This window comes from Nicotiana tomentosiformis, chromosome 11, assembly GCF_000390325.3.
Source record: "Nicotiana tomentosiformis chromosome 11, ASM39032v3, whole genome shotgun sequence".
Classification (NCBI taxonomy): Eukaryota; Viridiplantae; Streptophyta; class Magnoliopsida; order Solanales; family Solanaceae; genus Nicotiana; species Nicotiana tomentosiformis.
The window spans coordinates 95214738-95230966 of NC_090822.1; the positions used below are offsets into that span (position 1 = coordinate 95214738).

At 41.9% G+C, this 16229-nt stretch overlaps 1 protein-coding gene across 1 annotated transcript; it reads right to left on the reverse strand.

The window, feature by feature from the left end:
• Nucleotides 1-587: 587 nt before the first annotated feature.
• On the reverse strand, nucleotides 588-932 carry LOC138901880 (uncharacterized). The gene has a single exon (XM_070189677.1). The coding sequence runs from the start codon at nucleotides 930-932 to the stop codon at nucleotides 588-590; it is 345 nt and encodes a 114-aa protein (XP_070045778.1).
• Between the last annotated feature and the right edge of the window lie 15297 nt (nucleotides 933-16229).

Here is a 16229-nt window from a genome sequence, read left to right on the forward strand (position 1 = left end):
ATACCTGTGATCATGGCATCTGAGGCCACTGCATTTGGTATGGGCGGAAAAGCATAGAATCTAGTTGGAGCGCCGGTTGGCTGGCCTCTGCCTGGCTGGACAATAGCTGGCTGACTTCCCCCTGCCTGGCCTCTACCTCTAGGATGGCCCCTACCTGCCTGTCTTCTGCCTCTGGGCGGTCGGACGGCTGGTGCTGTAATCATAGGCTGATGACCCTGTTGTACTGCCTTGCCCCGAAGTCTGGGACAAAATCTCTTCATGTGACCCGGATCCCCACACTCGTAACAACCCCGCGGTGCCATAGACTGTTGTCCCGAAGTCTGACCCTGATGGCCTGAATACTCACTAGAAGAACCTTGGATGGCTGGTGGGCGATATGAACTCTCTGGCATGGAACTGAAGTAGGCACTGGAGGAACCCTGATGAACTGGTGGGCGATATGAACTCTCTGGCATAGCACTGAAATAGGGTCGTGCTGGAGCACCCCGAAGAGGTGGTGGTGGTGCTGGATATGTGAGCCTGCTAGGCTGACCCCTCCCAAACTGACCTCTGCCCCCAGCCGGGGCACCTCTAAACTCTCCCGAGAATCAGGTCCTCTTGTCCTGCTGTATCTGCTCTCTACCCCTCTGGCGGTAGCCTTCAATCCTCCGAGTAATCTCTACCACTAGCTGATAATCAGTACCCATCTCAACCTCCCTGGCCATGCTAGCCTGAATACTGGGGTGTAACCCCGCAACAAATCTCCGCACTCTCTCTGCGTCCGTAGGAAGTATCATAAGTGCATAGCGAAACAACTCAGAAAATCTTGCCTTATAATCGGTCACAGATATCTGACCCTGCTCGAGCTGCTCAAACTGACACCGCAACGCTTCCCTCTGAGAGGATGGAATATACTTGTCCAATAGAAGCCGTGTAAACTGATCCCAAGTCATGGGAGGAGAACCCACTAGTCCGCCAAGAAGGTAAGACTACCACCATCTACAGGCCCTGCCCTCCAGCAAGAAAGCGGTGAAATCTACTCCATAGGACTCCAATGTCCTCATGTTGTACAGTCTGTCCCTGCACCGATCAATGAAGTCCTGGGGTCCTCATGCCGCTCACCCCCGAAGATAGGAGGTTGTAGCCTAGTCCATCTGTCTAGTAGCTTCTGCAGATCGCCGTCCCAGCTGGTCTAGGCTCAGGTGCTGCTGCGGTAACTGGCTGGGGCCCGCCCATGGGTAGTGTACCCAGAGTCTGATATACTGTAGCTGCGTGCCCAGGAGCCTGAGCAGTAGGGGTCTGTGCTCCCCCTCCTGCCTAAGATGTGGTTGGGTCTGCTGGAAATAAACCAGCCTGAGTCATAGTGTCCACGAACCGCAACATACGGCCCATGACCTCCTGATAGCCCGGTACTGTCATGAAATCTACCGAGGCTGGCTCTGGAACAGGCACCTCGCCCTACTCCTCCATGATGGGATACTCTACTGGATCCGCTATTGGTGCTACTGGGGCAGCTCTGGGACGCCCCCGTCCCCTACCTCGGGTCGGTGCCCTCCCCTGGCCTCTACCTCGTCCTCTAGCAACAGGGGGAGCAGCTCCTCCTGGGTCTAGAACGTCCGCTGTACGCGTCCTCACCATCTATGAGAGAATAGAAAAATGAAACTTAGTATACCATCAACTGCACAATAGGATATGAATGAAGAGTAGTTTCTTAACACCTTATAGCCTCTCGAAGATAAGTACGGACGTCTCCGCACTGATCCGTAAGACTCTACTAGGCCTGCCCATAACTTGTGAGACCAACATGAACCTAGTGCTCTGATACCATGTTGCCACGACCCAATTCCATTATAGGCCGTGATGGCTCCCAACACCGTTGTTAGGCAAGTCAACACTGATCAACTAGTGATTTCCTGCTTAGATAAATTTGTAAACAATAGCTTTTTCCTTATTAAAAAAATGATTTAGGAGTTTGCAATTTTAACATAAATAAATGGAAGCAATTAGTACTAATCGTAATGATATGAGCAAACTAAAACCATAAGTCTACTAGTGTGTGTGCCAAGACCTGGTGTCACAAGTATATGGGCAATCTAGTAGAATATACAAAACAATGCTAGCCTACTGTCTGAAAGGAAATAGACAAAAAATAAAAGAACATAAGAGAGACCCCAACTGCTGCAGAACGGCTCAAAAGGACAGCTCACTGGGAAGTCTCGAGCTGGGAAATCAATCTACGCGCCGGACTGGTGAGCAGATGCACCTGCCTCAAATCTTGTACAATCAAGTATAGAAGTGTAGCGTGAGTACATAAAAATATGTACCCAATAAGTATCTAGTCTAACCTCGAAGAAATAGTGACGAGGGATCGACTTTGACACTCACTAGGGCCAACAATATAATAATATGTGATTCTAAATAAGCACGATACACAGAACTAACAATAAACTCAGAACAAGAAATAACTGTACAGTTCTTCTATCATATCTAAGAAACCAAAATACTTCCTTCATTTTGAACAAATGATCTCTAAAACAGTAAATTTATACCAATTATAAAAAGGCTTCCACTTGTATTATCACGCACAAATTCCACAGAGGACGTTCGTCGAATAACGCGAACCATAGATGCATCTATTAACCTTCCGAGGCGAACGGCCTGCTCCCATGAGAGTAGTGGAAATAGTCACCCCGCTCGCGGAATATAATTGCGACGCGGTTAAATATAAATATAACGTAATTTTTCTCAATTCTTTTCAAAATATTAATTTACTTGAAACCTTTGAAATCTTGAAATCCTCAACTTAGTTCCATTCAATGAAAATAAACAATTATGTTTAGATAACGGTACCCACAAAGTATGGTGTAAGCCTAGAACTACACAAACATAACAAGAATAGTAGTTACGTACGGACTCTCGTCACTTCGTGCGTACGTAGCCCCCACAAATAATTATATATTAATTAAATTCACCTGTGGGGGAATTTCCCTCTTACAAGGTTAGAAAAGAGATTTACCTCGCTTTAAGGCCTACTTTCTGGTCCAAGCTTATGTACAAACTCTCAATTTGGTGTCGAGCCAAAACTGTCCTAATAGTGTAGAAACTAATCAATATAGGCTTAAAAGTTCATACCCCTACTATTTAAGTAATTTTTCAACTCTAAATGCAAGATTCCTAAAATTCACTCCCGGGCCCACGTGCACGTATTTCGGAAATTTTTATAGAAAGTTGTTACCCATAACCTTAGGAATATAAATATATAATTTTCATTAAGTTCCATAACCATTTTCGTGGTAAAACTCCATTTTTATCAAAAACCTAGATTTTCCTCTAAACCCATAATTTTCACTAATTTACATATTATAATCTACCCATAAACTATGTATTAAACTTACATTAGGTAGAAATTACTTACCTCACAAAGCTAGGTCGAAATCCCCTCCTTAAGAGCTCGCAAATCGCCCAAGAGTGTAATAAATGGCCCCAAAAATGCCTAAGTCCTGATTTTAAACTCACTGCCCAGATGCTCCCCTTCTTCGCGAACGCGAAATGGGCCTCGCGGTCATGAAGGCAATTGACTCAGGCCCTCTGAAGACCCTTCATCGCGAACGCGACCAAGGTCTCGCGAACGCGGAGGCTAGCTTGGCCTACCCTTCGCGAACGCGAAGAACAAAGCGGCCCCCAACCCAGCTACTCTACGCGAACGCGAGTCGCCTCACGCGAACACGGACTAGCTATCGTGAACGCGTAGCACATTTTCCCCCCAGCCCCAACTCCTTCTACGCGAACGCGATGGTCCATTCACATTCACGAAGAAGGAAACCAGAACTGGGCATTTCTGGTTTCTTGCATATTACTCCGAGGGATCCGAAACTAACCCGAGCCACTCGGGACCCCGTACAAAGGCACTAACAGGTCTGTAATCATAATTCATACTTGCTCGAATTCTCAAAATGCGAAAAACAATAACGAAACCAATAATCATACCCCAAAACCAAATTGAGTCAAACCTTGAACTTCAAGTTCTTCAATTTGCTTCCAATGCGACGAAAAGTACTTATACTACTCGGAATGACACCAAATTTTGCGTGTAAGTCTTAAATAACATTACAGAACTATTCCCTATCTTGAAATTTCGTTTGGACCTTGATATCACCAAAACCCGCTCTAAACCAAATTTAAATAACTTCAAAGTTCTTCAAGAACCAACTTTCACTACTAGGCGTCAAAATGCTCCCGGGTTATTCAAAACCCAATCCGAATATACGCCCAAGTCTGGAATCATGATACGAACCTATTGGAACCATCAAATCCCGATTCCGAGGTCATTTACTCAAAATGTTGACCGAAGTCAAACTTGGCCTTTTAAGCCAACCTTAAGGAACCAAGTATTCCGATTTCAACCCAAACTCTTCCAAATCCCGAATCAACCATTCCCGTAAGTCATAAATCAGTAAAAGCAAGTACGAAAAGTCTTATTTAGGGAAACAGGGTTCTAAAAAATAAAATGATCGGCCGGGTCGTTACAATTGTAATTGCAGTTTATTTCATAGATTTCATTCTCTTACTAGCGATATAACACTTAAATTAGCGAAGATTCGTGTCCGAATTTTCAACAAAAAAGTATCCAATAGCTTTCCATTAAAGATAATCTAAGAGCTTAACAGTTAAATTTTTTATCGAATCTGTCCAATGGAAAAGATATCATGTGCAAATCTTCAAATCTTATATCTTATGCAAGATGAAAACTTTGTTTAATAGAAAAGATTGTGTGCATATTTTTAGAATTATTATTAGTAACCTTAAAGATTCTATATATGGCTGTTATAGAGGGTTAACTTTACAAAGAGTGTTCTGCTATAAATATGGTTGTTGCTGTTATTGGTAAAAAACTGTTATCGAGAGGTAAAATATAACTTAAAAAATCAGTTCTGAGAAAAACTTGGCTTTTATAGTGAATGTTTTTTATATAAGGATGTTGTTATAGAGAGATCTATAAAGTTGGTAATAGAAAAAGTGATGTAACATATCTCTTTGGCCAAGAATCACATTTATCTTTATTTTCAAGTTTTTGATATGTTTTCTATTTATGTGCTACATTAAAGTATCCAAAAATCAATTCTTAATTATATTCTCTAACTACACCTCCTCCGTTACTCTTCTTTCTCTTTTCCGTTTAGAAAGCCCAAAAGACTATCATTAATTCAGGTGAAAATAGCACGGGCTAGCCAGTTTTCGGGCTAGTAATAGAAAAATAGCCAGCATTTGCAAAGTCATTGAAAAATAGCCACTATTTTGCTGCAACACGGAAAGTTCCAGCATAATATACTGGAGATTGGTGCACACGTGTATGAACTTCCAGCATATTATGCTGGAACTCCAATACACGGAAAGTTCCAGCATAATATACTGGAGATTGGAGCACCTGTGTATGAACTTGCAGCATATTATGCTGGACCAATATATTATGGTGGAACTCTAGTATATTATACTGGAACTATAGTATATTATGCTGGAATATTTTCTGGATTTTAAACAGAGTTTTCGTTCAGATTTATTTTTACATGAAAAATGGCTAAATTCCGATTACTTTTGAAACTATTGCTATTTTTTAATTACCACATATAAATTTGATAATTTTTGAATTTCACCCTTAATTCAGTGATCAATTTATGCAATGAATATCATAAAAATAGGGCTATAAGAATATTATGGGCTTCTTCAACAGCCAATTTATGCAATGAATATCATAAAAATAGGGCTATAAGAATATTATGGGCTTCTTCAACAGCCAACGCATCCGCCAATCTAGGGACTAATCTTGCCCCCTCATATTTTCAGCTCTTTATAGGTGCTTTTCAATTGATAATTTAGAAGCTTGATAAATCATTTTGAATTACATTAGTAATTATTCACTTCATTGTATTGTTATTCAAATTCTTACTTGCACATTTTATGAGGAGAGGGTTAATTGGAATAAGTAGCTTCTTCACATGCATGAATGAGCTACACATATGAGTGAAAGAGTGCAGTGCCTACGGTTGGCATCACTGATGCAAGCTCATGTTCATTTTCTACTTTATATAAGGCTCACATGTTATTTTCGAATGAAATACTTTTTATAAAATTAATATCTGAGGTTGATTCTCATATGAGTTCTAACATATTAAGCTATGAATAAGCTTGCTTTACTATAGACTATGAGAGGGTAATTTGACCATGAGAGGGTAATTTGATATCCATTAAAATGTATTTTTTTCTTTTTCGTTTTTTTTATTATTTTATTTGTGATCTTAGATATATCTGACTTAAGTTTCTATTTGCCAGTCTCTTTGGTTGTTTGATCAGCCCCAGGAATGTGATTCTAGCTTTGCATATTCTTTACACGATCCTATGAATTATTATTTCTTTATTTTACACTTTTCCTATAAGTGTTTAGTATTTATTAGTACAATTTATGTTGATATACAATATATAAATAATTGTTTATTTATTTATTTTCATACTTCTATTTGTTTGGATTCTTTTCGTAATCCAATTGAATTGGATAATTAATGAGAATGTAGTTCAACAATTTTTATGTTTCTTCTTCTTTTCTTTATTTTGGTATAGTTGAATCCGGCAATTCACTTTCAATGGTTCTTTTTTTACTTAATAGAGAAGTTACATATATAGTAAAGAGGTCGGTAAAGGAAATTAACTTAGGGGAACACTGCGAATTGTCCTGTAAGATTTCCTTCAAATTGTAGTTCTTTTCTTTTGATAAGTCTATATTAGAATTCTTTTTTATTAGTTGTACTCGGCTGATTTTGTATATTTGCGGCGGCATTAAACTACGATTTTGAAAAAGTACTTGTACGTAAAAATATATTGTAAAACACTTATTTGCGTTAAGAAAAAGAAAGAAATGTACAAACTCCCTCATTTATTTGTATTTTGTCATGACTCGAATTTTCCTCCGTGAAAAGTCATAATAAAACCTAGTCTCTAAGACTAAATAAGCCTAACAATTTTCGGAATAACTGAATATAAAACTGAAACTCAAACCTCAATGATTGAAATAAATAAAATTGCGGTTCAAAATAATTACAACTCCCAAAAATCTAGTAGAAATAAGTCACAAGCTTCTATGAGAAATACTAAGTGTCTCTATTCATCCGAGTCTAAAGAGAATAAGGAAAAACAACATATTAAGGATAGAGGGGGACTTCGAGGTCTGCGAGCGCTGGCAGATGTACCTTGAAGTCTCCACGTACAGGCTATCTCACTGGTATCTGGCCTGGTAGGAAGAACCTAGATCTGCACAAATAGATGTGCAGAAGAGTAGCAGGAGTACACCACAACGGTACCCAATAAGTGTCAAGCCTAACCTCGGTAGAGTAGTGATGAAGTCAAGTTAGGGCCCTACTAGAATAAAAAGGAAACAAGGTAGAAGATATAATAATATAATGAAATGACTGAGAATTTGAACAATGAGAAATTACAGAAAGGTACAACACAACAAATAGAGGTAAACAACAAGAGGTTCTCCCGAGGTACCGCCTCGTAGTCCCAAACGTAAATTCACAACAGGGAGCTCCCGAAGAACCGTCTCATAGTCCCAAAAGTAAATATGCAACAGGGGAACTCCCGAGGTACCGCCTCATAGTCCCAAAACTAAATATGAAATAAGGGAGCTCCCGAGGTACCGCCTCGTAGTACCAAAAGTAAATACACAACAGTGGAGCTCTCGAGGAACCGCCTCGTAGTCCTAAAAGTAAATACACAACTCATAACCTAAGGAACAAAGAATTTATAGCAATGAATCCTACAGTTAAAGACTGAATACAAAATCACGAAAACAGGTAATTCAGCTAAGGATGTTGCACATATTGCAAGTAATGGTTAAGACACGTAGACATGCGACTTTAGGCTAAACATGATGATTACACATACGAGAGCAACTCAGTTAAGGAATTAAAATAAAACTACTCAGTAAGAACTAGATTGTTCAACACTTAACCCGAGTACGCACTCGTCACCTCGCATACACGGGCTTCACGTATTTCAAAAATATCATAACAGTACCAAAACCTAAGAGGAGGTTCTCCCACACGAGGTTAGACAAGTCACTTACCTCATATTTCGCTCAATCAGTCGATAAGAATGTCTTTCCCTCGACTTTTCGACTCCGATCGGTCCAATTCTAGACAATAGCAATTACATACTATAAATACAACTACGATAAACTAATTTAAATATGAAACTACGACTTTAGCAAAGAATTGGAAAAGCTCCCCAAAAGGTTGACCCGGGCTCACGCCTCGAAATCGGGTAAAAATCACAAAATACGAACACTCATTCGACCAAGAATCCAACCCAACTAAATTTACCAAAATCCGACACCAAATCGCCGCTCAAATCCCCAAATTAACTCTCCCAATCCGTAGCCTCAAACTCCCAAATTCCACCTTAAATACACACAAACTAGGTGGAAAATTCAATGGGGAAACGATATTATTGAATAAGAATGATCACAAGTGACTTACCTCAAGAAATCCCTTGAACATCCTGTCAAGAATCGCCAAAACCCGAGCTCAAAATGTTTAAAATGAAGCAAAAAAGCGAACCCTTGTATTTAAGTGTTCTGCCAGCACTTCCTCTTTTGCGGTAATTTAACCGTTCATATGGCATCGCAGAAGTGACCACTCACCCGTATCTGCAGCTTCTTTCGTTCCTGCCTCCCCTCACTCTACTTCTACGAACTCGTTTCTACGATCCTCCAAGCCGCTTTTGCGGTCCCAGCTCCCTTGCCCAATTCCTCTTCTGCGGTCCAAAGCCCGCTTCTGCGATCACTCTTATGCAGAAGCGACTCTGCTTCTGCGGCCTTCATGCCACACTTGCGACCACATACCATTTCCTCCAGCCCTGCATCTGCGCCCAAATGCTCGCTTCTGCGAACTCGCACCTGCGGTCAATCTTGCGCAGTTGCGATTGCACCAAAACTAGTGCACTTCAGCCATTCTCATAAATAAAAATTTAATCCGTTAGCCATTCAGAATCCACCCGAGTCCCCTGGTACATCGACCAAATATACCAACCAGTCCTAAAATATCATACGAACTTAGTCGAGCCTTTAAATCGCATCAAACAACGCTAAAAACCCGAATTGAGCATCGATTCAAGCCTAATGAACTTTAAAACTTCAAACTTCTACATCCGATACCAAAACCTATCAAATTAAGTCTGATTGACCTCAAACATTGCACACAAGTCATAATTGATATTACGGACCTACTACAACTTTCGGAATCAAAATCCGACCCCGATATCAAAAAGTCCACTCCCGGTCAAATTTTCCAAAAATCATCCAATTTTCCAATTTTTGCAAATTGATGCTACAATTACCTACAGACCTGCAATTCAACATCCGAACACGCTCCTAAGACAAAATCACCCTACAGAGCTATTGGAACCGTCGAAACTCCATTTCTGAGCCGTCTTCACCCAATTCAAACTACAGTCAATTTCTAGAACTTAAACTCCCAATTTAGGGACAATGTGTCCCATTCCACTCCGAAACCAAAAATAAATCCCCCGAAAAGTTACGTTACCACAAAATAAAATAAAGGGAGAAATAATTAGGTGTTCGGGAATAATACTCTCAAAACCACCGGCTCGGTCGTTACATCCCCCCCTCTTAGAATAAATGTTCTTCCTCGAACAAGTATAGAGACATACCTGAAGTAGTGAAAAGATGATGATAACGGCTGCGCATATCATGCTCCGTCTCCCAAGTCGCCTCCTCTACCGGATAACCCCTCAACTGAACCTTCACTGAAGCGATATTCTTTGACCTCAACTTTTGAACCCGCCTGTCCAAAATGGCCACCGACTCCTCAACATAAGATAGATCCTTGTCCAACTGGACTGAGCTGAAGTCGAAACACATGAGACGGATTGCCGTGATATTTCCGGAGCATGGAAACATGGAACATTGGATGAACTGTAGAGAGACTAGGTGGTAGTGCAAGTTTGTAAGCCACCTCTCCAAACCTCTAAAGAATCTCAAAAGGCCGATATACCTAGGGCTCAACTTGCCCTTCCTCCCGAACCTCTTAACACCCTTCATGGGCCGAAACCCAAAGCAAGACTCTCTCCCCAGCCATGAATGCAACGTCGCGAACCTTCTGATCTCCATAACTCTTCTGCCTGGACTGGGCTGTACAGAGTCGATCCTGAATCAATTTAACCTTTTCCAAAGCATCCTGAACCAAATTTGTACCCAATAGCCTAGCCTCGCCCAGCTCGAACCAACCCACTAGAGATCGGCATTGTCTACCATACAAAGCCTCATACGGTGCCATCTAAATGCTCGACTAATAACTGTTATTGTACACAAACTCTGCAAGTGGCAAGAACTGATCCGAAGCACCCCCAAAATCCATCATACACGCACAACGCATATCCTCCAATATCTGAATACTGCGCTCGGATCGTCCGTCCATCTGAGGATGAAATGCTGTACTCAACTCCACCCGAGTATCCAACTCACGATGTACAAAATTTCACTTTGAATTTCGGACCTCAACATCTTGGTGCTCATGGTGTTTCATGATCAGTATTGGAAACGAACGGAGAAGTGGTGGAACGTGCGGAACCACATATTGGATTACTCCAATCAACTCTCCAGAATTGTGATGTAAACTGCGTACCCCGGTCAGAGATGATGGATACCGGTATGCCATGAAGCCTGGCAATCTCGCAAATGTAAACCTGAGCTAGATACTCCAAGGAGTAAGTAGTAACCACATGAATGAAATGAGCTGACTTGGTCAATCTATCCACAATCATCCAAACTGCATCGAACTTCCTCTGAGTCCATGGGAGCCCAACAACAAAATCTATAGTGATCCGCTCCCATTTCCACTCTGGAATCTCTAACATTTGAACAATCCACCAGGTCGCTGATGCTCATACTTCACCTGCTGACAATTTAGGCACTGGGCTACATATTCCACTATGTCCTTCTTCATCCTCCTCCACCAATAATGATGCATCAAGTCCTGATACATCTTCGCTGCACCTAGGTGAATGGAGTACCGCAAACTGTGAGCCTCCTAGAGAATCAACTCGCATAAATCGTAATACACCGTTATCCCCAATAGTGACTTCTTTGGCGTCGTCGTGCTGAACTGTGTCCTTAAGGACAAGCAGATGAGGGTCATCATACTGACGCTCTATGATACGATCATAAAGAGAAGACTGAGAAACCACACAAGCCAAAACCCTACTCGGCTCGAAAATATCCAATCTGACAAACTGGTTGGCTAAGGCCTGAACATCCAATGGCTAAAGGCCTCTCTACTATTGGTAGATATGCTAAACTGCCCAAACTCTCCACCTTGTGACTTAAGGAATTGGCCACCACATTGTCCTTCCCGGGATGATAGAGAATGTTGATGCCATAATCCTTAAGCAACTCCAACCATCTCCGCTGTCGCAAGTTAAGATCCTTCTGTTTAAACAGATGCTGTAGACTTTGGTGATCGGTGAAGACCTCACAAGGGACACCGTACAAATAATATTGTCAGATCTTCAAGGCATGAACAATAGCTGCTAACTCGAGGATGCGGACCGAATAATTCTTCTCATGCACCTTCAGTTGTTTAGACCGTAGGCAATCACCCTACCGTTCTTAGGTGCTGCTCATGATCCTCGCGACTCTGGGAGTACACCAGAATATCGTCAATAAACACAATGATGAAAGAGTCAAGATAGGGCTGAAATACACTGTTCATCAAGTACATGAATGCTGATATCAATGACCATACCGAGTCCTGAAAGCAGTCTTCAGGATATCTGGCTCCCGAATCTTCAACTGATGATAGCCTGAACACAAGTCGATCTTAGAGAACACTCTGGCACCCTGAAGCTGATCAAATAGGTCATGGAAATGGATACCCGTTCTTCACTGTAACCTTGTTCAACTGGCAATAATCAATACATATTCACATAGAACCATCCTTCAATTCCTTCAACTCTACTGGGGCCATACAATAGGGTGAAATAGAAACGGGCTGAGTGCTCGGTAACAAACAATGCCAAAGTCGATATCTCTATCGGACGGCATGCCCGGAAGATCTGCCGGGAATACATATAGAAAATCCATCACTACTAGAACTAACTCGACGGTAGGAGTATCAACACTAACATCCCTCGCATATGCCAGATACGCATCACACCCTTTCTCAACTATTCACTGAGCCTTAAGAAATGAGACAACCGTGCTAGGAACATGATCTAAGGTACCTCTCCACTCTAGCTGTGGTAGACCTAGAATAGCCAACATCACCATCTTGGCATGACAATCAAGGATAGCGTGTTAGGACGACAACCAGTCCATGCCCAAAATAACACCGAAATCTACCATACTGAGTAATAATAAATAGAATATGGTCTCAAACCCACTAAGAACAATCAATCACGATCGATACACACTATCAACAATAATAGAATCACCCACGGGTGTAGACACATAGACAAGAGAACTTAGAGAATCACGGGATACACCCAAATATGGGGCAAAATAAGATGACACATAGGAATAAGTGGAGCCTGGATCAAATAAGACTGATGCATCTCTATGGCAGACCAGAACAATACCTGTGATGACAGAATTTGATGCAACTGCCTGCTTCATAGCAGGAAGAGCATAATATCTGGCCTGGCCTCCCCCTCTAGGGCGACCTCTATATATTCGACCTCCACCTCGAGCTGGCGGTGCAGGTGGAGTGGTAGCTGGTGTTGTAACCATAGCTTGAGGACCCCGTAGAGCACACGGTGCCTGGGAAATCTATAGAGGTGTACCCCTCCTAAGTCTGGGTCAATCCCTCACCATATGATGAGTGTCGCCACACTCAAAACAATCTATCAAAGTACGTGTCTGTTGTGGCTGGCTCGGGCCTGATTGGCTGGACTGACCACTGAAAGCACCTTGAACAGGAGGTACACTAGACGATGCATAATAGGGATCCTGGGGCCTAGGAGTGGCCGAAGCACCGCTGGTGGCTAGAAGTGCTGAATAAATAAGGCGACCCATATAACCCCTACCCTAACGAGCTGCCGCTGGGGCATGAGTACCACTATAAGTGCCAGACTCTCGAGACCTCTCGTCCTCTCTCTTCCGGGTCAACATACCCTCCAACCTCCTAACAATCCCCACTACCTGCTGGTACACAATATCCATCTCCAACTCTCAGGCCATGCTAAATTTGATTCTAGGGTTGAGCCCCTCAATAAATCGATGAACCTGCTCTCGAACAGTAGCAACCAAGGCCGGTGCATACCTAGCCAAATCACTGAATTAGATCGCATACTCTGACACGGTCATAGAACCCTGGCACAACTGCTCAAACTCTGATCGCCATACATCCCTGAGACTATGAGGGACATACTCCCTCAAGAACATATATGAGAACTGATTCCAAATGAGTGAAACTGCCTCGACCGGACTACCCAACTCATAAGCTCTCCACCACTGATAAGCCGCTCATCTAAGCTGGAACGTAGTGAAAGAAACCCCACTAGTCTCCGCAATACCCATAGTACGGAGGATACAGCGGTACTCCTCAAGAAAACACTGGGAATCCTTTGACGCCCAAACACTAAAAGTAGGAGGGTGGTACTTCTTGTACCTCTCGAGCCTGAGCTGCTCCGCTTTAGAAACTACTGCCCTAACCTTGGGCTGAATTGGAGCTACCAACTGCATTGGTATGACCTATGGAACTTGGTCGACCTGGACCCACTGCTCTGGGGTACTGGCGATGGGAGTCTGTGTTCTTCCCCCGACCTGAGATATGGCAGGAGCAAGTGGTATCAATCCTGCCTGAGCCAAGGTACTGAACATGCTCAGAAACTAGGCTAGAGTCTCCAGGAGGGCTGGTGCAGTAATAGGTGTCTTAGGTGCCTGCCCTCAAACTGAAGCTACTGGTTTCTCCTCTGTAGCAGTTCGTGTGGGTGCTTTGGCTACACCACATAGACGTCCTTGACCTCTACCCCGGCCCCGACCTCTCGCGGCTCCAGTAGGGGCATGGGTGTCTAGTCATCTGATCCTACTGTACGTGTCCTCGCCATCTGTGAGAGAATAGAAAAACAAAAATTTAGAACCCCTAAGTCAACAAGTTCGCACGATAAGGAATCAAAGAAGTGAATTTTTTTCCTAACAGTTCCATAGCCTCTCGAAGATAGGTACAGACTTCTCCGTACCGATCTGCGAGACTCTACTAAACCTGCTTGTGACTCATAACACCTATGAACCTAGAGCTCTGATACCAACTTGTCATGACCCCAATTTCCCTCTGTGGGAAGCCATGATGGAACCTAGTCTCTAAGACTAGGTAAGCCTAACAATTTATGGAATAATTGAATATAAAACTGAAACTCAAACCTCAACATATGAAATAAATAAAGCTGTAATTCAAAATAATTACAACTCCCAAAAATCTGATAGAAATAAGTCACAAGCTTCTAAGAGAAATACTAAGTGTCTCTATACATTAGAGTCTAAAGAGATTAAGAAAGAATAACATAATAAGAATAGAGGGGGACTTCGAGGTCTGCGGCGCTGGGAGATGTACCTTTAAGTCTCCACGTACAGACTATCTCACTGGTATCTGGCCTGGTAGGAAGAACCTGGATCTGCACAAAAAGATGTGTAGAAGATTAGCAGGAGAACACCACAACGATACCCAGTAAGTGCCAAGCCTAACCTCGGTAGAGTAGTGACGAGGTCAGGTTAGATCCTTACTGGAACAAAAAAGGAAACAAGGCAGAAGATATAATAATATAATGAAATAACTGAGAATTTGAACAATAAGAAATTACAGAAAGGTACTGTAAGGTCGGGTAAATTTTCTCCAAGAAATTTAAGTTTTCGTGGTGTCGAGGTACGCTAATGGGTTTGAGGATTGTAGAGAATGAGCCACGATACAGATTTTTTGGGTTGAAGGATGCACTAAAGTATTGATGGGAATATTTGGCAGAAGAAGGCGATTCTGTGGTCAATTTCGCGACCGCAGAACGGTTCCGCGGACCGCATAAGTATCACAAAGTGGAGTAGAGAATGGGATAATTCTGAAAAATATTTCTGCTGACAGCAGAATGATTTTGCGGGCCGCATAATCATTTTGCTGGCCTAAAAAACAATTCTGCTGCCCACATAATCATTCTACTGGCCAGATAATCGATTCTGCTACCCACAAAATGATTCTGCTGCCCACATAACGATTCTTCTACCACATAATTGCACCACATAATTGACTTTGGGGGTTATTTTTGGAAAATTTCTTATCCAACCCTATTTTGATATAAGGCCTCAGGGGGTCATTTTAAAAGGTAAAATCTAATTTTTTTAGAGAGAGGAGAGAGCTATTTTAGAGAGAGAAGGAGAAGGCCTAGCATGCTAATCATCCCTTCTTGCCCCAATCTTCAAGAATCAACGAAGCCAATCATAAGATCTTCATCTAAGAGTTCTACTACCTAGTACTAAATTTTGGGATTTGGACTAAAATTAGGTCATGAGAAGTATGATTCTTAGGTGTGGGAGGTACTCTTTGTGCATGAATCTACCCATAAGAGTGGTAGGAAGGTTGTCGAACTAAAGTGGGTGAATGATTTATTGTGGGATAAAAGGATTCCACCATGGAAACCTTGTAGTGTAATTTGCACACCAAGTGCTTGATAAAATGCATAAGTGAGCTGAAACCATGAATCTCTCCCTAATTATGGTTTAATTTTGTTATATCTCTAGTTGATTAGAATTGCTAGAAGTATTGGGACATTGTGGTAATCTAAGGGAAGCTCAAGCAACATATGTTGGCTAAACTTCTCTCTTAGAATAGAATCCCACGATATTCTTGTAAGTCCCGAATTGTTCATTATAAATTAACTATTCCGAATAAGCTTTGTGCCGAAAAAGATATGTTCAATATGTGTTTCGAATGCTCTTATCTTCTTATATTATCCTTCGGGAATGTGTTCGAAGTATGGGTTGTGTATTAAAATGTTATGGCTTTGAGTCGTGTTTCAAATGAAAGTTATGATGCCAAATTGTGTGAGAAAAACTCGATGTGCTTAAGACTCTTAATTGTTCATATGTGTACCTAAGGTCTTGATTAGAAATTCCTTGTTATTAAAAACCCATAAAGATGATGGAAAGTGAAAGAAGTGGGTTGGAGATGTAAAGTATGGCTACCGTACTAATAATGAAA

Excerpts from the sequence above, each read along its gene's own strand:
- LOC138901880 (XM_070189677.1), bottom strand. The coding sequence starts at position 932 with ATGACTTGGGATCAGTTTACACGGCTTCTATTGGACAAGTATATTCCA.